General features: G+C 42.9%; 1 protein-coding gene across 3 annotated transcripts in view; it reads left to right on the top strand.

The window, feature by feature from the left end:
• The first annotated feature begins 864 nt into the window (after positions 1-864).
• LOC143925049 (cell adhesion molecule 3-like) overlaps positions 865-18,778 on the top strand; it is a 106,132-nt gene continuing 88,218 nt past the window's right edge. The window contains exons 1-3 of one of the 3 annotated variants that reach the window (XM_077449631.1): positions 865-1,080; positions 7,429-7,761; positions 15,411-15,710. In XM_077449631.1, coding sequence (XP_077305757.1) covers positions 1,035-1,080; positions 7,429-7,761; positions 15,411-15,710 — 679 coding nt within the window. In that variant the 5' untranslated portion in view covers positions 865-1,034. The remainder of the gene's footprint in view (positions 1,081-7,428; positions 7,762-15,410; positions 15,711-18,778) is intronic. The other 2 variants (XR_013261931.1, XM_077449630.1) reach the window with 2 other exon arrangements.

Genomic DNA, 18,778 nt, shown 5'->3' with positions numbered 1-18,778 from the left:
TTAAGAAAGGCCTGGATTATTTCCTAAGTGTACGTAATATAACTGGGTACTAAAATTTATAGGTAAAGTTGATCCGGGGAAAATCCGATTGCCTCTCGGGGGATCAGGAAGGAATTTTTTCCCCTGCTTTAGCAAATTGGATCATGCTCTGCTGGGTTTTTTTTGCCTTCCTCTGGATCAACTGTGGGTATAGAATTGGGTATATGGGCTGGTATATGTATGTGTGTATATGTGTATATATATATGTATATTTTATTTTATTTATTTTTATTTTTTTATTTTTTGGTTGAACTGGATGGACTTGTGTCTTTTTTCAACCTGACTAACTATGTAACTATGTAACTATGTAACTGAACTGCGGAAGAGACTGGAAGAAGAGTGGAACAAAATCACACCAGAGCAGTGTGAGAGACTAGTGATGTTCTGTGCAAAGCAGATGTGCTGAAGTCATATAAAGCAAGGGCCTGTACACTTCCTACTAATTGTGGATTATTGTAACCTTCAGAAAATTTAGTTGTAATCTTTCTCCATGCTACGGTCATTGCTTTTCTTACATTTTGATCATTGTGTTTTCCACAACAAAAATTCCAGCAAACTGAGAAATGAAGATTACATTATTTCTGAAAAAATCAAGTGTTCATAAATTGTTCTCTCATTTTGATCTCCAGTGTATGTATGTATATATATATATATATATATATATATATATATAGCCACACACACACTATACAAAACTCTCAGATTCCTCTACCAGTAAAAATTGAGCAGACATCTGATGACGACTGGAGGAATCTGTGAATTACAGAGATGTGCTGCAGTAACCTGCTGAGTGACTGCAGAGAACCTTCCCCTCCTCACTGAAGCTGCAGTGTCCATGGGCAGGGGGTTTGTGTTCCCTTACCATCCACATCTTGCATATGTAGTATGCCAGCCCCAGTAGGAGGAGACATGCTATGTAACTGGGTGTGATGTGACTGACAATATTGTGTAGTAGATCTGGGAGGCCCAGAGCCCCTCTCTATTGTGCTGTTACAATGTCCTCTCTGCTCCCGATCCTGACACTGCTGGTGACAACTGTCTGTGAGTATGATAATGATGACACTAAAAAAGGGATGCGATCATTGCTCTGGACTGCAGATTGCAACAGCAGCAGCGTGCGTGTCCTTGTGATGTTGTGTTATTTGCATGCTGGCTGGTTTCTCAGTGAGATAACAGAGGACTGGAAGATCAGTTGCATCACTCTCTGCAGACATTCATCTTGATGGTCATGCAGTGTGATGTAGCAACGTTTTCTGCTTTGTGGCTATGATTTCTCCGATGCCTGCCATTGTCTGAGGTATTACGCACTGAGTCGTGTTACTATACACAACAACACTGAGTAGTCCCCTGTAATTCTGGACATACCTTTCCCTATGCGATAGACATCTGGGTGTGTGGACCTGTAGCTATGCAGACAGATGTCATTCTAGTACAGTGTGTTTACAGGTACAATGTGTTTACAAGTAGAGTGTCACAAGTGCAGTGTGTTCACAGGTGCAGTGTGTTTACAAGTGCAGCGTGTTTACAGATACAGTGTGTTTACATGTGTGGTGTCTTTACAAGTGCAGTGTGTTTACAAGTGCAGTGTGTTTACAAGTACAGTGTGTTTACAAGTGCCGTGTGTTTACAAGTACAGTGTGTTTACAAGTACAGTTTGATTACAAGTACAGTGTGTTTACAAGTGCCGTGTGTTTACAAGTCCCGTGTGTTTACAGCTGCAGCATTATTCTGTATTGTGGGCCTCTTGAGGGCAATTCCAGCTGGTTTAATTTGGGAAGAATCCCTCTCCCACTTCTGTATCACAGATTCTCCAAGAAATCAGCGGCCCATCTCTCATCTCATTATTGACATAGACAACTCAAAGAATGTTTTAAATTATAAGGGAATATAAAGGAAAATCACATCACACTGTTACCTTTCTTTATAGCTTTTCAGTGGAAACTCTAGGAACAATATATAGGGGGTGGCACATAAGATACCACAGTCAAAAATGGGTGGGCACTAAAAATTTTCACTACTAAATCATACCACTTAAAAAAACGAAAGAAGGCTTTTGGAGGTGCCTAATTGCGACCCGTGTTCGCCTCAAGCTTTGCTCTGGCTCCCCCAGAGACTACGCCCCCCTCTTTGAGCCCCATGCTACTACATGGTCTACAGATTTTCGACTCGGTTTGCTTCTCCGGTAACCTGATGTCTCCCTTTCTACCCCTGCTCCCTATCACTAACAGCCCTCTTTTCCCGCCAGGCCTGGAAGAGCCCCAGGCATTCTCATGGTGGCCACGAGTAGAAACCTTTCTCTCCTCACGCCGCTTCCCATCATGGGAGACTATCCGAGAAACACAAGGTGCACCGGCTATTGAACAGTATTGCTTTATTCAGCTGAGGCATTGGATAGCAACCTTGAGCCGCACGTCCACCTACCCATTTCGAATAACCTTTTTTAAGCACTCATGCCAGCACACCCTTGGGTCCCCAGGCCTTATCTCAGCTATATATGCATCCCTAACTGGACGCACCCCTCTCTTTTATGACCCATTGGGAAAGGGACCTGCGGGCCCTTATAGATTTAGAGGACTGGAGCAAGGCCTGGAAAATGGTAGCCAAATGCTCGTTTAATAAAAATACCCTAGAAGCAGCCTATAAAGTACTATTGGTACTGGGTACCGACCCGCACAGCTCAGGCTTTCCCTGGGAGCACTGACAGATGCTTTCGCAACTGTGAACAGTGGGGTGATGTTATACACACGTGGTGGTCCTGCCCGAGGCTGGGGAGGTTTTGGTCTAGGGTTTTCGGTTTGCTGCAGACACTCTTCCATCTGGCCCTATTGCATTGTCCAATACCAGGCTTGCGAGGTCCCCAGCAGAAGCTGGCTACTTACCTCTTTATAGCTGCTAAGCGGACCATTGCCCAGGACTGGAAGACCCAGCAGGGGTAGATTTTCAAGGGGTAAAGACACGTATGACTGCTATGCTTCTTCAGGAACGCATGTCCAGCATTGTACATGATTCACACGCTAAATTTCTCAAGATCTGGGAGCTGTGGATCTCTTACGAGTTCCAAGCAGCATGCCTAGGCCTGGTCTGACTCCCCTCGGTGGGGCGTCCGTGCCCGAGTTTCCCAATCCTTTCCCCTCCTATTCTTTACTCTGACTTTCTTTCTCTTGCTCTTTAGCTCTTTCCACTTTTCTTAATAGCCTCTAACGTACCTAGTACCCACGGCTGCACCCCATGCAAGGGGGTAATAGGAGACGGACTTCTAGTCTAGGGACGATGAAGGGGCCTGGCCAGTCTACACTGTAAGCTACATTGAGATCCTCCCCTAGCTACATTATGCTTCCTGTTACTTACTATTGTTTGCCCTGTGGGCTACCTTTTATGTTTGTGGCCCCTGCGTGGGTGTTTAATGTGCGCACTATACTTTCTTGTTCTTGTTCGTAAAATTTTAATAAACATATTGAAATAGAAAAAACGAAAGAAGTATATATAAATAAGATTACAAAATACGAGCGTAATGGGGTATGCAATAATACCTTTTTATTTTAGTAACCTAACACTTAAAAGACAAGCCTAAGGCCCCTTTCACATGGGCGCCTCCGATATGTGGAATCCGCTTGCTCAGCGAGGGATCTCTCTGCTGATCCCCACTGAGCAGGCGGGTGACAGGAAAATAGGGCCACCATCCGTCTGTTTTTGGCGGACAGGATCGGAACGGGTGGTGATGTGTGTGAGTGGACATATGTCCATTCCAGAGAGGACAATGCAGGGTCTGATCAGGTCACCTGAAAAACTGACATGTGGACCTGATCGGACAGCCCGTGTGAAAGGGGTCTTAATGGGTTTTCCTTTCTTCCTTAGGTATTGCTTCCGACCTGAGAAAGAGAGGAAAACTCTCAAAAGCTTCTCTTTAAAGTTTATAGCAATTTCAGCAAACACCAGGGCTGTGTAATTAATCCCCTATGTTAAATATATCACTAATGAAGACCAATGAAAAGACTGTGTGTGTGTGTGTGTGTGTGTGTGAGATGCTCTGAACTCACCGGCTACGCTCATGTTCCTGGTCTGCAGTTTCAGCCAGGCAACTAGTATTTTCAGCCTTTGCTCAGCAATAGCAGCCTCCACATTCCTCCCAGTGCAGTGTGTCTATGGGAATGTTTGACCATTCTTCCAGAAGTACATTTGTGAGGTCAGGCACTGATGTAGACAAGAAGGCCTGGCTTGCAGTCTCAGCTCTAATTCGTCCCAAAGGTGTTTTATTGGATTGAGGTCAAGACTCTCTGCAGGCCAGTCAAGTTCCTCCACCCCAAACTTGCTCATCCATGTCTTTATGGACCTTGTCAGGCACTGATGTGGACAAGAAGGCTGGCCTGCAGAGAGTCCTGACCTCAACCCAATAGAACACCTTTGGGATGAATTCCAGTGGAGACTGTGAGCCAGGCCTTCTCATTCAACATCAGTGCCTGGCCTCACAAAAGAGCTTCTGGAAGAATGGTCAAACATTCCCATAGACACACTCCTAGACCTTGTGGACGGCCTTCCCAGAAGAGTTGAAGCTGTTATAGCTGCAGTGGGAGGGCCAACTCAATATTGAACCCTACGGACTAAGACTGGGATGCCATTGAAGTTCATGTGCGTGTAAAGGCGGGTGTCCCAATACTTTTGGTAATATAGTGTATAAAATATATAGGAACATGAAGTGTCACTCCTTTAAGGAGCCCCAAAAGGAGAAGCAATTCATGTGGCCATAAGGCCAGCAAAACCAAAGCAATTAAAACATCATTCTTTTATAAATACTTAGTTTCAAACACCTACTTACAGAGATAATGTGGTACTAAAAACATTTAAAGTGGACCAGGGATTAAAAATATTTTTTGCATATTAAAGCAGAACTAAATTTTCAAATAAATAAATAAAATGTGAGCAGGTGGGGTCTTTATTGCAGAAGAGACATGTGCTATGTATGATCTGTAATGAAATAAACTTACCTGCTCTAAGAATGACCATTGAGCTGCACATGCACAGGAGTTACATCATGCTCTTGTATGATGTGACCATTACTCAAATTCCCTATGTGCTGCTGACACAAACTGGTGGCTGCAGGGTCACTGTCACCTTTTATGTTGCATAAGAAACATAATGGTTAGCACTTCTGCACCACAGCAGTGGGGTCTCCAGTTTAAATCCTGGTTAATGAGGATCTCCAGGCTCCTACAGAAAAAAAAAATTAAAAGTCAGCAGCTATAAATACTGCAGCTGCTGACTTTTAATATTAGGACACTTCCCTGTCCAGGAATCCAGCGGTGTCTTCACCTGAGCCGGATTTTTAATTGGGTGCTGCTGCCACCATCTCCACGAAGGGAAACCGTCAGTGAAGCCGTGTACCATCACAGCTGGTTCCCTACTGCGCATGAGCGAAGCGCGCTGCCCTCTCTAATTGGGCTGGCTGTGGGGGAAGGAGGAGAACTGAACTTCTGGCTGAGTTTAACCATTTACAGACCAGCCGCCGTCATTATACTGCGGCAGGTCGGCACGATCATGCGAGCTGTGGTAGCTGTACATCGGCTCATTTGAGCGGCATAGCAGGTGCGCACACGCTAAATTCGGGGGGTGCCAGTACCCGTGGCCGACAGTGACGATGACCACCGACCACGAACGATCGCGGGCACAAGAGGCAGAACACAGAAGTCTGTGTGTAAAAACACAAATCCCTGTTCTGTGAGGAGAGACATGTCGTGTATTCCTTATAGATAGGAACCACGATCTGTCACTTCCTCTAGGTCAGTCCACTCCCCCTACAGTTAGAAAAACACACAGGGAACACAGTTAACCACTTTATCGCCCCCTAGTGTTAACCCCTTCCCTACCAGTGACATTTATACAGTAATCAGTGCATTTTTATATCACTGATCGCTGTATAAATGACAATGGTCCCAAAAATGTGTCAAAAGTGTCTGATGCGTCCGCCATAATGTCACAGTCCTGATAAAAATCGCAGATCACCACCATTACTAGTAAAAATAATAATAAAAATGCTATAAATATATCCCCTATTTTGTAGACGCTATAAATTTTGCGCAAACCAATCAATATACGCTTATTATGATTTTTTTTTTACCAAAAATATGTAGAAGAACCATGTATTGGCCTAAACTGAGGAAGAAAAACGCTTTTTTTTTTTTTAAATAAAGGGGGGATATTTATTATAGCAAAAAGTAAAAATATTGTGTTTTTTTTTTCAAAATTGTCTCTCTTTTTTTTGTTTATAGCACAAAAAAAAAAACCGCAGAGATGATCAAATACCACAAAAAAAGCTCTATTTGTGGAAAAAAAAAAGAACGTCAATTTTGTTTGGGTGCAGCGTGGCACGACCGCGCAATTGTCAGCTAAAGCGAATCGCAAAAAATGGCCTGGTCATTCAGCAGCCAAATCTTCCGGGGCTGAAGTGGTTAAAAAAAAAGTGTCAAAATCAGGTGGAGGAGGAGGCAGATAAGTGGAGCTTCCACTTTTGGTTGGAGCTCCGCTTTAAGTCATTATCTGTATGTTGTTTGCAGTGTGCATGGTGGCCCTGTGCTTGAGTGGATTTCCTCCAGATTTAACCCACACTCCCTGCTGGTGGTTTAACTGGCTCCTTTCCAAATTGGCCTTAGCCCTTGTACACACGGTCGGACATTCTGCCAACTAAATCCGTTGGATTTTGTCCGACGGATTGTTTCCGAAACTGTTGCATACACACGGTCGGACAAAGTTTTCAGAAAATCAGATCGTTCAGAACGCGATGACGCTATTTCGTTACGACGGGACTACGTTCACACTAGTAGCCAATAGCTTTGATGTAGGAATTTGATCTGAGCATGCGTGGCACTTTGTCCGATCAGAATTCTCTACACATGATCGGAGTATGTCCGATCGGACCAGTTTGTTGGAAAATTGGGTCAGACGGATATTCCGACGGAAACAGTCCGATGCATACCACACACAGTCGGATTATCCGACAAAACGGTCCGATAGGACACATTCCGTCGGAATCTCCGACCGTGTGTACAGGGGCTTAAAATGTGTATGTATGTGAGATCGGGACCATAGATTGTAACCTCCTTGAAGGCCTTGAAGGCAGAGGCTGATGTGAATGTGTTGTGTAAATTAATGGTGCTATATAAATACCTGTAATAAACAAAAACTGTTATCAAGTGATGTGCTATAAAAGCACACAGTTCTTCGCACTCTCTAAGATAAATCAGCCTACGGAATTCCATTGTAGCGGGATTGTAGAATGGCAATGGAATAATATATACAGTAAATGAAGTGTAAACTCTCAGAATCTGTAAATAAACCCGATGATGTATGTGTTACACATGACAAAATGACAACGTGGTAATTGTCTCCGTCTCTCAGTTGCTCAGCTGCAAGTCACAACCTCTCCATCTCCGGTTTCGGCTGAAGTGGGATCCACTGCCGTCTTGCAGTGTAAGTTTACCTTGGGTGTCACCCCGGTGGACCCGGCGCAGGTACATGTGGTATGGAAGAATGAGGGGAAAAAAGTGCTGTCGTACGTGGATCAAATCACAGCATTCAGACCCGGGGCACAGATAACAGAAGAGCACCTGGCACAGGGAGATGCCTCACTGTCTCTCCCTAATGTCACCCATGAGGACGCCGGCTGGTATTCCTGTAGCATCCGACTAGCATCCGAACAAGCTACACAGAGTTTAAACTTAATAGTTAAAGGTAAGTGAGAATTATGTCTATGTTTATTATTGATCCTTCTCAAAGTGGAACTAAAGGAGTTAAACTTACCTTTCCAATGCTCCCTTGATTGTTCCTGGCATTTCTGTGTCGGTTTTCATCCATCTTCATTGGCTGTTGCGGTGTGATGTCACTCCTACGCATTCGCGGGAGCCAGTCATCCCAGCACACAGTGATTGGTCCAGTGCTGTAAGCTGAGATGCGCAGCTCAATTTAAAGCACTAAAGAAGACAATGAGCAGGCAGGTAGGGGCATTTTATTGCAGAAGAGACAAGGGGAAGAGTCTATTTCATGACATCATTGCGCACCTCGGAGGCGTGTGTGGCCAGTATACATGCCTGTAATACATTATGTTTGTAAGTACCAAACGATATAATACAATTATGTTGCTGTAGATACTGGGCCATGGTATTTTGTTTTTTCATTTTACAAGTACACTGGCACTTTCCTGGGAGCCGTACTCCTGGAAAGAGGTGAATCTTATCGCTGTCTATACAGGATCCATTCGATGCAGACCCCTTACCCTGTGGATTAGTGAAGGACCATGCAATGGTAGCCTCTTATGATGTGGAGGTGTACCTTCTGATAAGCAGGTTTTTCTGACAGTGGTCGTCTCTCACTCAGAGGTGCAGTTTAGATAATACAGCATCCGTGTATAAATAAAAAAGGTGATCAGCGCAAACTATATACCAAATATTACTACAAAGATGGAAAATCCTTGTTTGATATGTATTCTACCTCATAGATAAAGTGCAATAAATCAGTAATTATATCAACACTAATGGTGAATCCTAATGCAAATTTCTGCTGTGCATGCAATTATTTAGCTGCTGTGCAACATGCTACTGTGCAAACTACGCAAATAAATTATTTAAAAAAAATGCACAACACATTACCATAATTTCATAAAGTGAATAAAATAGCTGCTGCTGTGCAGATAATTAAAACAAACAATTAATATAGTGCAAAATCGTGCAAATCATCATCAGGTGCTAAATATTAAATAATAATTGAATGAACACTAAATAGTGCAAAATGGTGCAAGATTATCATGAAGTGGTGAGTATCAAATGATCCTTTGTTTACACCTTTAAGTGTGTAGGTGTACCAATACAGTCCTATTTATATTGAGTAGTGATACCCATAAAAGTCCATCCATAAACAGTAAACGTGCAAATTCGTGCAAAAAGTGCTAGTGTGCAGCAATGTGACAGGCAAACTCTTCAGGTGACATCCACTGTGTACTCTTCGTGGGCTCCACTCAGTGCTCTCTATGCGCTTACCTCTAAATGGGTAAGAAATGCCACTCAGATATTTCTAATGATGAGCCCTCCTGAGTGTGGTAACCGGGGATGATGTCCTTAAGAGTGCTGTATTGCAATAATGGCTCCCAGTTGGTTAGTTCGAACCGTCATCCATGGCAAATGAAAGGGGAATAAGCAGGAAGATCCCATAGCATAATATGTCTTAAATAAGGTTTATTTATGTTTAAAAAATGGCTACTTACAACAATGCTGAAAACGACGGGCAGATCAAACAATGTGCGGTGTTACAAACGTCTCTATGCGTCACTTCCGGTTGTTCCTTAATCCAGTAACTTCCCTATGCATTACATCACAGGTCATGACTTCATCAGGGGATATAGTTTGCGCTGATCACCTTTTTTATTTATTTTTGTTCAAGTGCATGGTATACACTTTAGGCCTAGCAGCAATCTAATCGACATACCACATTCAGATATTTTTCACTTTGATAGTGCGGGGGAACCCCATTTTTCTATATCCACAGCATCCATGTAGTCAAAGTGGAAGGATTTTTTTCCATTGTATCATGCATAGACAACACACTTGTTTGCACTATCTCTAAAGGCTACACTTGCTTCAAAACAAGGCTTCACACAGGCTTGCCAGTCAAAGCCTGTCACTAAATAAAAGTATTACTTTACAGTCCTGTTTACACCTTGCTTTGCTTTGCTTCAGCTTCAATTCAGAAATGATACCCCATTAGTGTTGCTTCAAAGCATCTTCAAAGCCTCCATAGGACTCTATGACAAATCTCGCTTGAAGCACCTGAGGCTTTTGAGAGGCTTAAATTCAGCTTTAGCTTCGCTTTATTTTGCAGTTATGAGATAATTGCAGTTATGATACACACACACACACACACACACACACACACACACACACACACACACACACACACACACACACACACACACACACACACACACACACACACACACAGGGCATCTGTCAAGCTTCAACAAAGCTTAAAAAGAGCATCACCAAAGCTTCATCGAAGCACCACCTACGCATAAAAAACATCATGTTAGCATGTTGAAGCGGTAGGAGCTTTAATGTGTGTTGAAGCCAAAGCAAGTGTAAATGAGCCCTAAAGGTTTAATTTGGACTTAATGCTCTTTATGAATTTATTCACTATAGCATTTTGGTGAAAGAGTTTACTTCATTGTACAGTATATGAGATGCTTACAAATTTATGGATTTTGTAGTATGAATCTATTTGCATGTTAGCACTTTAATAACAGTATATTAGGTTGGATTACGTTAATTAATACATGGTATCTTGAGGTACTTATATATTAGTATATTGACTCAGCACTTTATGTTAAATTATAGTATATTTGTTTTAGAGGGACAGAACATCATTTTTGTTTGTTATCAATTTTTGCTTATTTTGTATTCAGATATAGTGGGAACAGCAGTCTCGATCTGTATTTAACATCAAGCACAGTTTTTTTATGGATTTATGGTATAAAAGAAGAGACATTGCAATAAAAGCCCGCCTGCACGCAGATTATTACAGCAGAACTTCAGTTCCCCTTTTAAATAATGTTTTTTTTATATGGACATAAGGTTTCAATTAAAGTGTATGCGTTGGACATTGTGTAGTTTGGAGCACAAAGTACGGCGATCTTTGCCTGGAAGTGGGAGCAGATACCTGGATTTGACAGGTATCCGCTCCGCCCTGCCCCCTGAAAGATGCTAAATGTAGCACCGGAGGGGGGAGGGGGGTGAATCTGATCAGCGTAACTTCCATTTCTGGGTGGAACTCTGCTTTAAGCCCTTGTACACACGGTCGGACATTCCGACAACCAAATCTGTTGGATTTTGTCCGAAACTGTTGCATACACACGGTCGGACAAAGTTGTCGGAAAATCCGATCGTTCAGAACGTGATGACGTTATTTCGTTACGACAGGACTACATTCAGGCTAGTAGCCAATAGCTTTGGTGTAGGAATTTGATCTGAGCATGTGTGGCACTTTGTCCGATCAGAATTCTCTACACATGATCGGACAAGGTCTGATCGGATCATGTTGTCGGAAAGTTTTATAGCCAAGCTGGAAAACAGTCCGATGGAGCCCACACACGGTCAGATTATCCGACAACGCGGTCCGATCGGACATTTTCCGTCGGAATGTCCGACCGTGTGTACAAGGGCTAAGTTTTGCTTTGAATGGGGATAGGGTAAAATCTACATGAAAGTTTCTACCATCTGGGCTTCTGTTAAACAAAAAATAGAAAGAGCGATGGTGAATAAAAACAGCTGCTGGCAACAAATAGTAAGACCAACTATGTAGCAAATAGGTAATGGGTGTATTAACAATGAGCTGTAGTAGAGAGACTCGGCCATCAGCAGCCATTGTGTGTATTGTGTGTCTGAAGCAGGGACAAAGCTCTGTTGAAGAGTGCTCATGTGGTGTTTGATAAAATGAAAGTAATAAGACTGGATCTACTGATTAGGGAACCGATGCCCACATACAACAGTGTAGCTTGTGAACACATAATAATAAATGTTTGCTTTAGGTTTAATACTGCTTTAACTAATTAAAATTTATCAGGAACTTTGTAATGTGTTTGAGATGACAGAAAAGCTCTGCTAAAACATAGAATCTAAATTGATTACATGACCTAAAAGCAGTTTTTCAGAAAACAACAACCCCTTTTGTGAAAAAGCACTTAAAGATCACATTTAACCCTGATCTTTGTTCAGCTGAAAATTTCCCATGGGTACAACATGCAACAAGAGAAGCATTCACTATGCAGGTGTATGTAAACAGTACTCTCAGGCTCCTTAACCACATCAGACCAGCGCTATACCCGGAAGACCACGCCCCCCTTTGGACACAGCCGATCACAAATTGGGGTAAAGGGCCAATCACAGTGGTCCCTTACCATGTGATCAGATGTGTCCTATCACAGCTGATCACATTGCAAACACACTTGCCGGTTACCGGCAGTACTTTACTCACGCATTGTCACTGAGAAAAGCAGAGCTGGTTACCGGCCAGTGTCACAGGGGATATATACACAGATAATCAGGGCGCTGATCATCAGTGCAGCCCCATCAGTGCCATCTATCAGTGCCCACTAGTAAAACTGTTTTTAAAATTTGTTGGTCTTTTTTCATTTGTTTAGCAAAAAATAAAAAAAACCCAGTGGTGATTAAATACCACCAAAAGAAAGCTCTATTTTTGTGAAAAAAAAAGATAAAAATGTCACTGTATTTCCCCAAAAATAAGCCCGGGTCGTATATTAATTTTGGGAATCAAAAACTAGGGCTTATTTTTTGGGTAGGGCTTGCCATTTTAACTGCTGTCTTCTCTCCCCCTCTCCCTCCCTGCCTGGCAAAAATCCCCTGTGTGAAGTGAAGTAAAAGTGGTTGTGGGCTGCTAGAGTCCTCTCTATTACAGTAGTATATGGTGGGAAAGGTGTGTGTTTCTCTGTAATCTGTTGTGTCGGGTACCTGGGCTTCCATAGCTCGTCTGAGCTCTCTTCCACGATCCAAACATTGCACAGGGAGGGGGGTGGAGATCCCCCACTGACAGGCCGGAGAAGAGAAGGATATCAGCTCATTGCCACTCAGTACTGTATCAAGGGTGTTTGAATACAGATTAAATTATAGAGACACACAGTTTGCATTGTGTAGTGCTGTAATAGAAAAGATTCTAGCAGTTTACAACCACTTCAAACTAGGACTTATTTTTGGGGTAGGGCTTATATTGCAGCCTTCCTGGAAAACCAGGGTAGGTCTTATTTTCAGGGTAGGTCTTTCAGGGAAACACAGTATATGGGTACAGTGTAGCATGACTGTGCAGTTGTCCTTCAAAGTACTGAAAGCTGAAAATTGGCCTGGGCAGGAAGGGGGTGAAAGTTCCCTGTAGGCAAGTAGTTAAACTGATGGAAGGGGTAGGTAGAAATACTACATTTTCACAGCCAATTCAAAAATCAGCTGGAGTGCTGACATTGCAGGATACCTGGACAGATAAGTGTCCTAATATTAAAAGTCAGCAACTACTGAATTTGTAGCTGCTGACTTTAAATGTTTAGGTTACTTCCAGTGCAAACCTCAATTTATATATGTTCTGAATTCTGCCCTCACTGGCACATTTGCCTTTAAGGCCAAGGTTAGGTTCTGTGTGCAGTAAAGACACTAAACTGCAGCCCACTAATGTCTCTAATTCACCTATAACCAGTAGTGTATTTAGGTTTTGTGCTGCCCTAGGCCTGATTAACTTGTGCACCCCCAATTTAAAGCACCCCTTCCTGTCAATATCACACCCCTTCCTGTTTAAGACCCATCTGGTCATCTGTAAACCACACCCTTTCCTCTTTAGGCTCCACCCTTTCCTCTTAGAGCCCCACCTCTTCCTCTGTACAATAAAAGTGCAGCCTCATCAGTGCCCATCAAGGCAGCCTCATCAGTGCTCATCAATGCAGCTTCACCAGTGCCCATCAAGGCAGCCTCACCAGTGCCCAGCAATGTAGCTTCACCAGTGCCCATCAGCACAGCTTCATCAGTACCCAATAAGGGTCTCCAATTGCATTCTAATCATACCAAATTATGTGAGCAGACTGCAGTTCCTCTTTAAGCACCTGTTCACATCGGGTCAATTCAGCTTGCCAAACCGGCGGCCATGGCACCGTCCGAATTGATGTGGTGCCGACTTTGTAGCGCAGCACCTATTCCCAAAAGTAGTTCCTGCACTACTTTTGGTGACTTCGTGGTGCGGTCAGCAGGATAGGTAATAAAATCCAGACTGATCTATGATCAGAAATTACACTTTTCTTCATATGTCAGAAGGCAGCATTAGCCATACAGGTAGCTATAAATGGTAACCACATATACAAGCAGAAACCAGATGTTAAATGCCATTGATTCCAGAAACACCAGCCTGCAGATATTGAGCTATAAAGAGTTAACCATATACGGTATGTAAGCAACAGTGTACATGTGTCCATTCTGATGTAGAGAAGAAAAACACATTCCTCTCCTAGCACCAAGGACACAGAGGGTTTATTATCAAAGCGTCCTCCCTATTTCATATAACAGGGGATTGGACAAACAAAGTGAAAGCTGGACCACAGATAATCAAGCCGCTGTGAGGTTTGTAAGGAGAGACAGTGAAGAGGATGGGCATCTAATGCCGCCTACAAACGATCGGAATTCTTGTCGGAAAAATCTCTGATGGTTTTTCCATCGGAATTCCGCTCAAACTGTCTTGCCTACACACGGTCACGCCACCAAGAACTCAGTGACGTACAACACCTACGACAGGGATAGAAAAAGGAAGTTCAATACCTAGTAGCCAATAGCTTCCATCTCGTAGTTGAATCTGAGCATGTGTGAGTTTTTGCGCATTGGAATTGCATACACACAATCGGAATTTCCGATAGAAAGTTTTTCCATCTTGAAAATTGAGAACATGCAAGGAGCATACACACGGTCGCATTTTCCAATGAAAAGCCACAATCTAACCGACCCTGCAGGCTCCATGTGCACCTGCTGGAATCAAAACACAGGAGTCTGACCTCTCTCTCTGCTCTCCTGTCTGTGTGGAGGGGAGGGGGGGAACTGCCACCACACTCTCTACATTATGAGAGACGATGCAGCCAGCAACCTCTGCAGTGAATGCACTGACTCCAGAGGACGGGGGGGAGGCCTCCACACAAAGTGGCACCCTAGGCCTAGGCCTTGTCGGCTTAGGCCAAAATACAGCACTGCCTATAACCTGTCCTAATTGGTACCTCTGCCTCACACAGAGTCTATCCATGGATGCAGCTAAGAGGTGGAAATATCAACAAGGACAGCAACTGGGCAGACCCAGAGGGACCCCTCATCAGGAAAGAAGTATTTAGTGGGTCTAGCTGTTTTTCTTTTTTTGTTAATGGCAAAAGCAAGGGAGAGCAGCAGGCACTCAATGTTTTACTTTGGATCAACTCTTCAGAACAGCCGCATCTATTAGCCCTGGTTCACACAGGTGCGGCTTTGAAATTGCTCTACTTCAACGCAATTTCAAAGCCGCACACTGATGCGATTTGCACTGCCAATTTCATTACGGCTTGTAACTTCATTTAACAAAAGTCTATGCAAGTTGCAATGAAATTGTTAAAAAGTAGTGTTGGAACCTTTTTCATAATCTCTGTGACATGAGTTGAGGCGATATGTTTCATTGATGGTAATGGGGTGCGACTTGTCATGCGATTTGGAACTGTAAATTTACATGAAAAGTTACACCAGTGTAAACGGGGGCTTACTGACAAATACTTGTTTTATGGTAAGTTACATGGTGTGTAAATGCAATTAATCACCAAGATGTTTCTGTCTCATCAGATTATCGCTACATCAAAGTTGAAGGAACAACAGTAATTGTGAACCAGTCCAACGAGCTAAGTTGTTCAGCTAGTAACCTCTCATCTCCTGATGTGACGTTTGAGTGGGTGAAAAATGGAAAAGTCCTCAGCACCTCCATCCCACTGGTGGTAGAAGGCTCAGATAGTGATGGGTTTAGGGTGCAAAACTCCTTCTGCTTTACTCCTGTCCTGGGGGATGACAGCGCTCGCTATGCTTGCCAAATTAAGCAAGAAAATGTCCCTTACCCACTGAAGAAAACATTCCAACTTACTTTTGGCGGTAAGTCTCAAATTACACATTAAAAACTTTTAATATTGGCTTTTTTTCTTGTTTTAACCACATGCCAACTGCCCCTAGATGTGAAACACTGCCCAGCAAGTGGCATTAGCACAGTGACAGTGTATAGTATTAGCACTGTATTAGTGTCATTATTGATGTCAGTAAGTTAGTGACCCTCCTAGTCGCTGATCACAACCATTACTAGTATAGTGTCATAGCTGCGTAAATTCCACCATCACTTGCAGATGCTATAACGTTTGCCCATGCCAATTAGTATACATTTATTGGAATTTTTTTTACCAAACACATGTAGCAGAATAAATTTTGGCCTAAATTTATGAAGAAATAATTTTTTTTTCTTATTGGATATGTCTTATAACAGAAAGTAGAAAATATATTTTCTTCTCTTTTTTGTTGTTTATATAATATAAAAATATGAATAAATAAATAATAATAAAATTGCTCTGCAATACATACACATTTATCCCCTTTTAAAAACACAGCAATAAGGCTACTTTCACACTGGGGCGTTTGGGGCGTCGGCGGATATCTTTGCTTTCTGAGAGAGCTTTGGCCTGGCAAACACTCTATGGGAGACACAAAAACCTGTTGTCTTAAAGTGGAAGTAAACTCCCCTATCATTTTCAGCCAAGGAAGCTGCCATCTTTGCCTCTGTTTAATCTTCAACTGCTATGGTGCTGCACATGTGATTCGTTACGACACCAGCCATTGGATGGTTTGATAGTTTGGCTGAGAGCACAGCCAATGTGCAGTTAGCATTCCCGGCATGCCTTTTTTTTTTTTTTTTTTTTTTAACTGTTTTAATCCATGGGTTTACTTCCACTTTAAGTCACCCAGAGTTTGTGGCTTCTTTTAAAAGGTTATTTGACATTTCCGCATACTCTGATTCTGCTGCCAAGTGCCTCATGTCAATTAAACAGAGTACGAGAACTGTTGCCGACAGAGGTTGGCAGCAGAGGTTGCTTGGAACAATGAGACCCCCCGTGGCTGCTTTTTATCATGGTCTCTCGGATACCATCAAGGATAGCAGCCCAGTATATACCCACTGAGCTGGAGAAGTTGATCATGTTTGCCATCCTCATTGACTCCAGACTCAGAGAAAGACTTCCTTTTAACCACTTCCCGACCAGCGCACGACGATGTACGTCGACAGCATGGCATGGGCAGGCATATTGGCGTACAGGTACGTCCAATATTCAATGCTGCCCTGCCAGCTGGCGGCGCGCTCCCGCGCTGGTCGGGACCCCCGTGAGTCCGGTCGCGGGACCTGCGGACTCGATCGCCGCGGGCATCCCCGCAATCGTCTCACGGAGCGGCCGAATGGAGGAAATGCCGTATAAACAGCATTTCTCCATTCTGCCTAGCAACTAGTGATGCTGATCTCTGCTCCATGTGATTGGAGCAGAGATCAGTGTTCACTAAATGAAAGCCCAACCCCCCCACAGTTAGTAACACACCCCTAGGCACACTTAACACCTACACTGCCACCCACTGGTTAACCCCTTCACTGCCAGTGTCATTTACACAGGAATCACTGCATTTATATAGCAGTGATTACTGTATAAATGACAATGGTCCCAAAAATGTGTCAAAAATGTCCGATGGGTCCCCCACAATGTCACAGTCACAATAAAAATCGCTGATCGCCGCCATTACTAGTAAAAAAAAAAAAAAAAAAAAAAAATTATTAATAAAAATGCTATAAAGCTATCCCTATTTTGTAAACGCTATAACTTTTGCGCAAACCAATCAATAATCGCTTATTGCGATTTTTTTTACCAAAAATATGTAGAAGAATACGTATCGGCCTAAACTGAGGGAAAAAAATGTTTTTTTTTATATTTTTGGGGGATATTTATTATAACAAAAAGTAAAAAATAATGCATTTTTTTCAAAATATGTCGCTCTATTTTTGTTTATAGCGCAAAAAATAAAAACCGCAGGGGTGATCAAATACAACCAAAAGAAAGCTCTATTTGTGGGAAAAAAAGGACGTCAATTTTATTTGGGAGCCACGTCGCACGACCGCGCAATTGTCAGTTAAAGCGACGCAGTGCCGAATCGCAAAAAGTGGTCTGGTCTTTGACCAGCAAAATGGTCCGGTCTGCAAGTGGTTAAGGAGAGCGTGCGGACGCCTCCTGTACATTTGTCTTTGCAATCCCACCCTCTACAGCTTGCCCATGTGATTCATGAGATTGTTCCGTTGTCTATGGCCGTAGGGGCTCTTCACCATGAGATAATCCAATTCCAAGTTATTTCCTCAGCTAAATTTTTGCGGGTTATTGGTTATCCTTGGTTACAGAGACACAACCCCTCTTTTGATTGGCTCCATGCTGAGGTTTTCTCCTGGTCGCCAAAATGCAGTAAGACATGCTTCCAGAAGGTAGCCAAGATCCTGTTGACCTCTTCACTCTCCTCCCTGCCGGAGGAGTTCCACGATTTTAGCTTTAGCATTCAAGCTGGTAGTTTGCCTCCACATCGGTTGTATGATATCCGCTATTGACCTTCAACCTGGTGCCATACCCCCTCTTGGCTGTGTTTACCCTTTTGAGGATAAGGACATGGAGGAGTATTTTGCAGATGCAATTTCTCGAGGTTTCATCCACAAATCCTCATCTCCTGCTGGTGCTGGTTTCTTCTTTGTGAAGAAGAAGAGTGGTGAACTGAGACCCTGTATTGATTATAGGGGTCTCAATAATTTTATGATGAAGAATGCCTATCCAATTCAGTTTATTACAAAGTTACTTGTCCGCCTCAAGTGAGCAATAGTTTTCACAAAGCTTGATTTGAGAGGGGCATACAATCTCGTGAGGATTAAGGAGGGTGATGAGTGGAAAACTGTTTAATATCAGAACAGGCCATTATGAGAACCTCATAATGCTTTTTGGCCTTTGTAATGCCCCGGCAGTTTTCCAGAAATGTATTAACCACCAGGCAGTTTTCCAGGAATTTATTAACTATGTCCTCCGAGATTTATTGCAGTTATGTGTGGTGGTTTATCTGGATGATATCCACATATTTTAATATTATAAGTCCCTGGAGAGCCA

This window comes from Lithobates pipiens, unplaced genomic scaffold (assembly GCF_037356315.1).
Source record: "Lithobates pipiens isolate NorthernLeopardFrog02 unplaced genomic scaffold, aLitPip1_a1.2 Scaffold_22, whole genome shotgun sequence".
Lineage (NCBI taxonomy): Eukaryota > Metazoa > Chordata > Amphibia > Anura > Ranidae > Lithobates > Lithobates pipiens.
The sequence above is the reverse complement of the archived record's forward strand: the minus strand, read 5'-3'. Positions and strand labels throughout refer to the sequence as shown.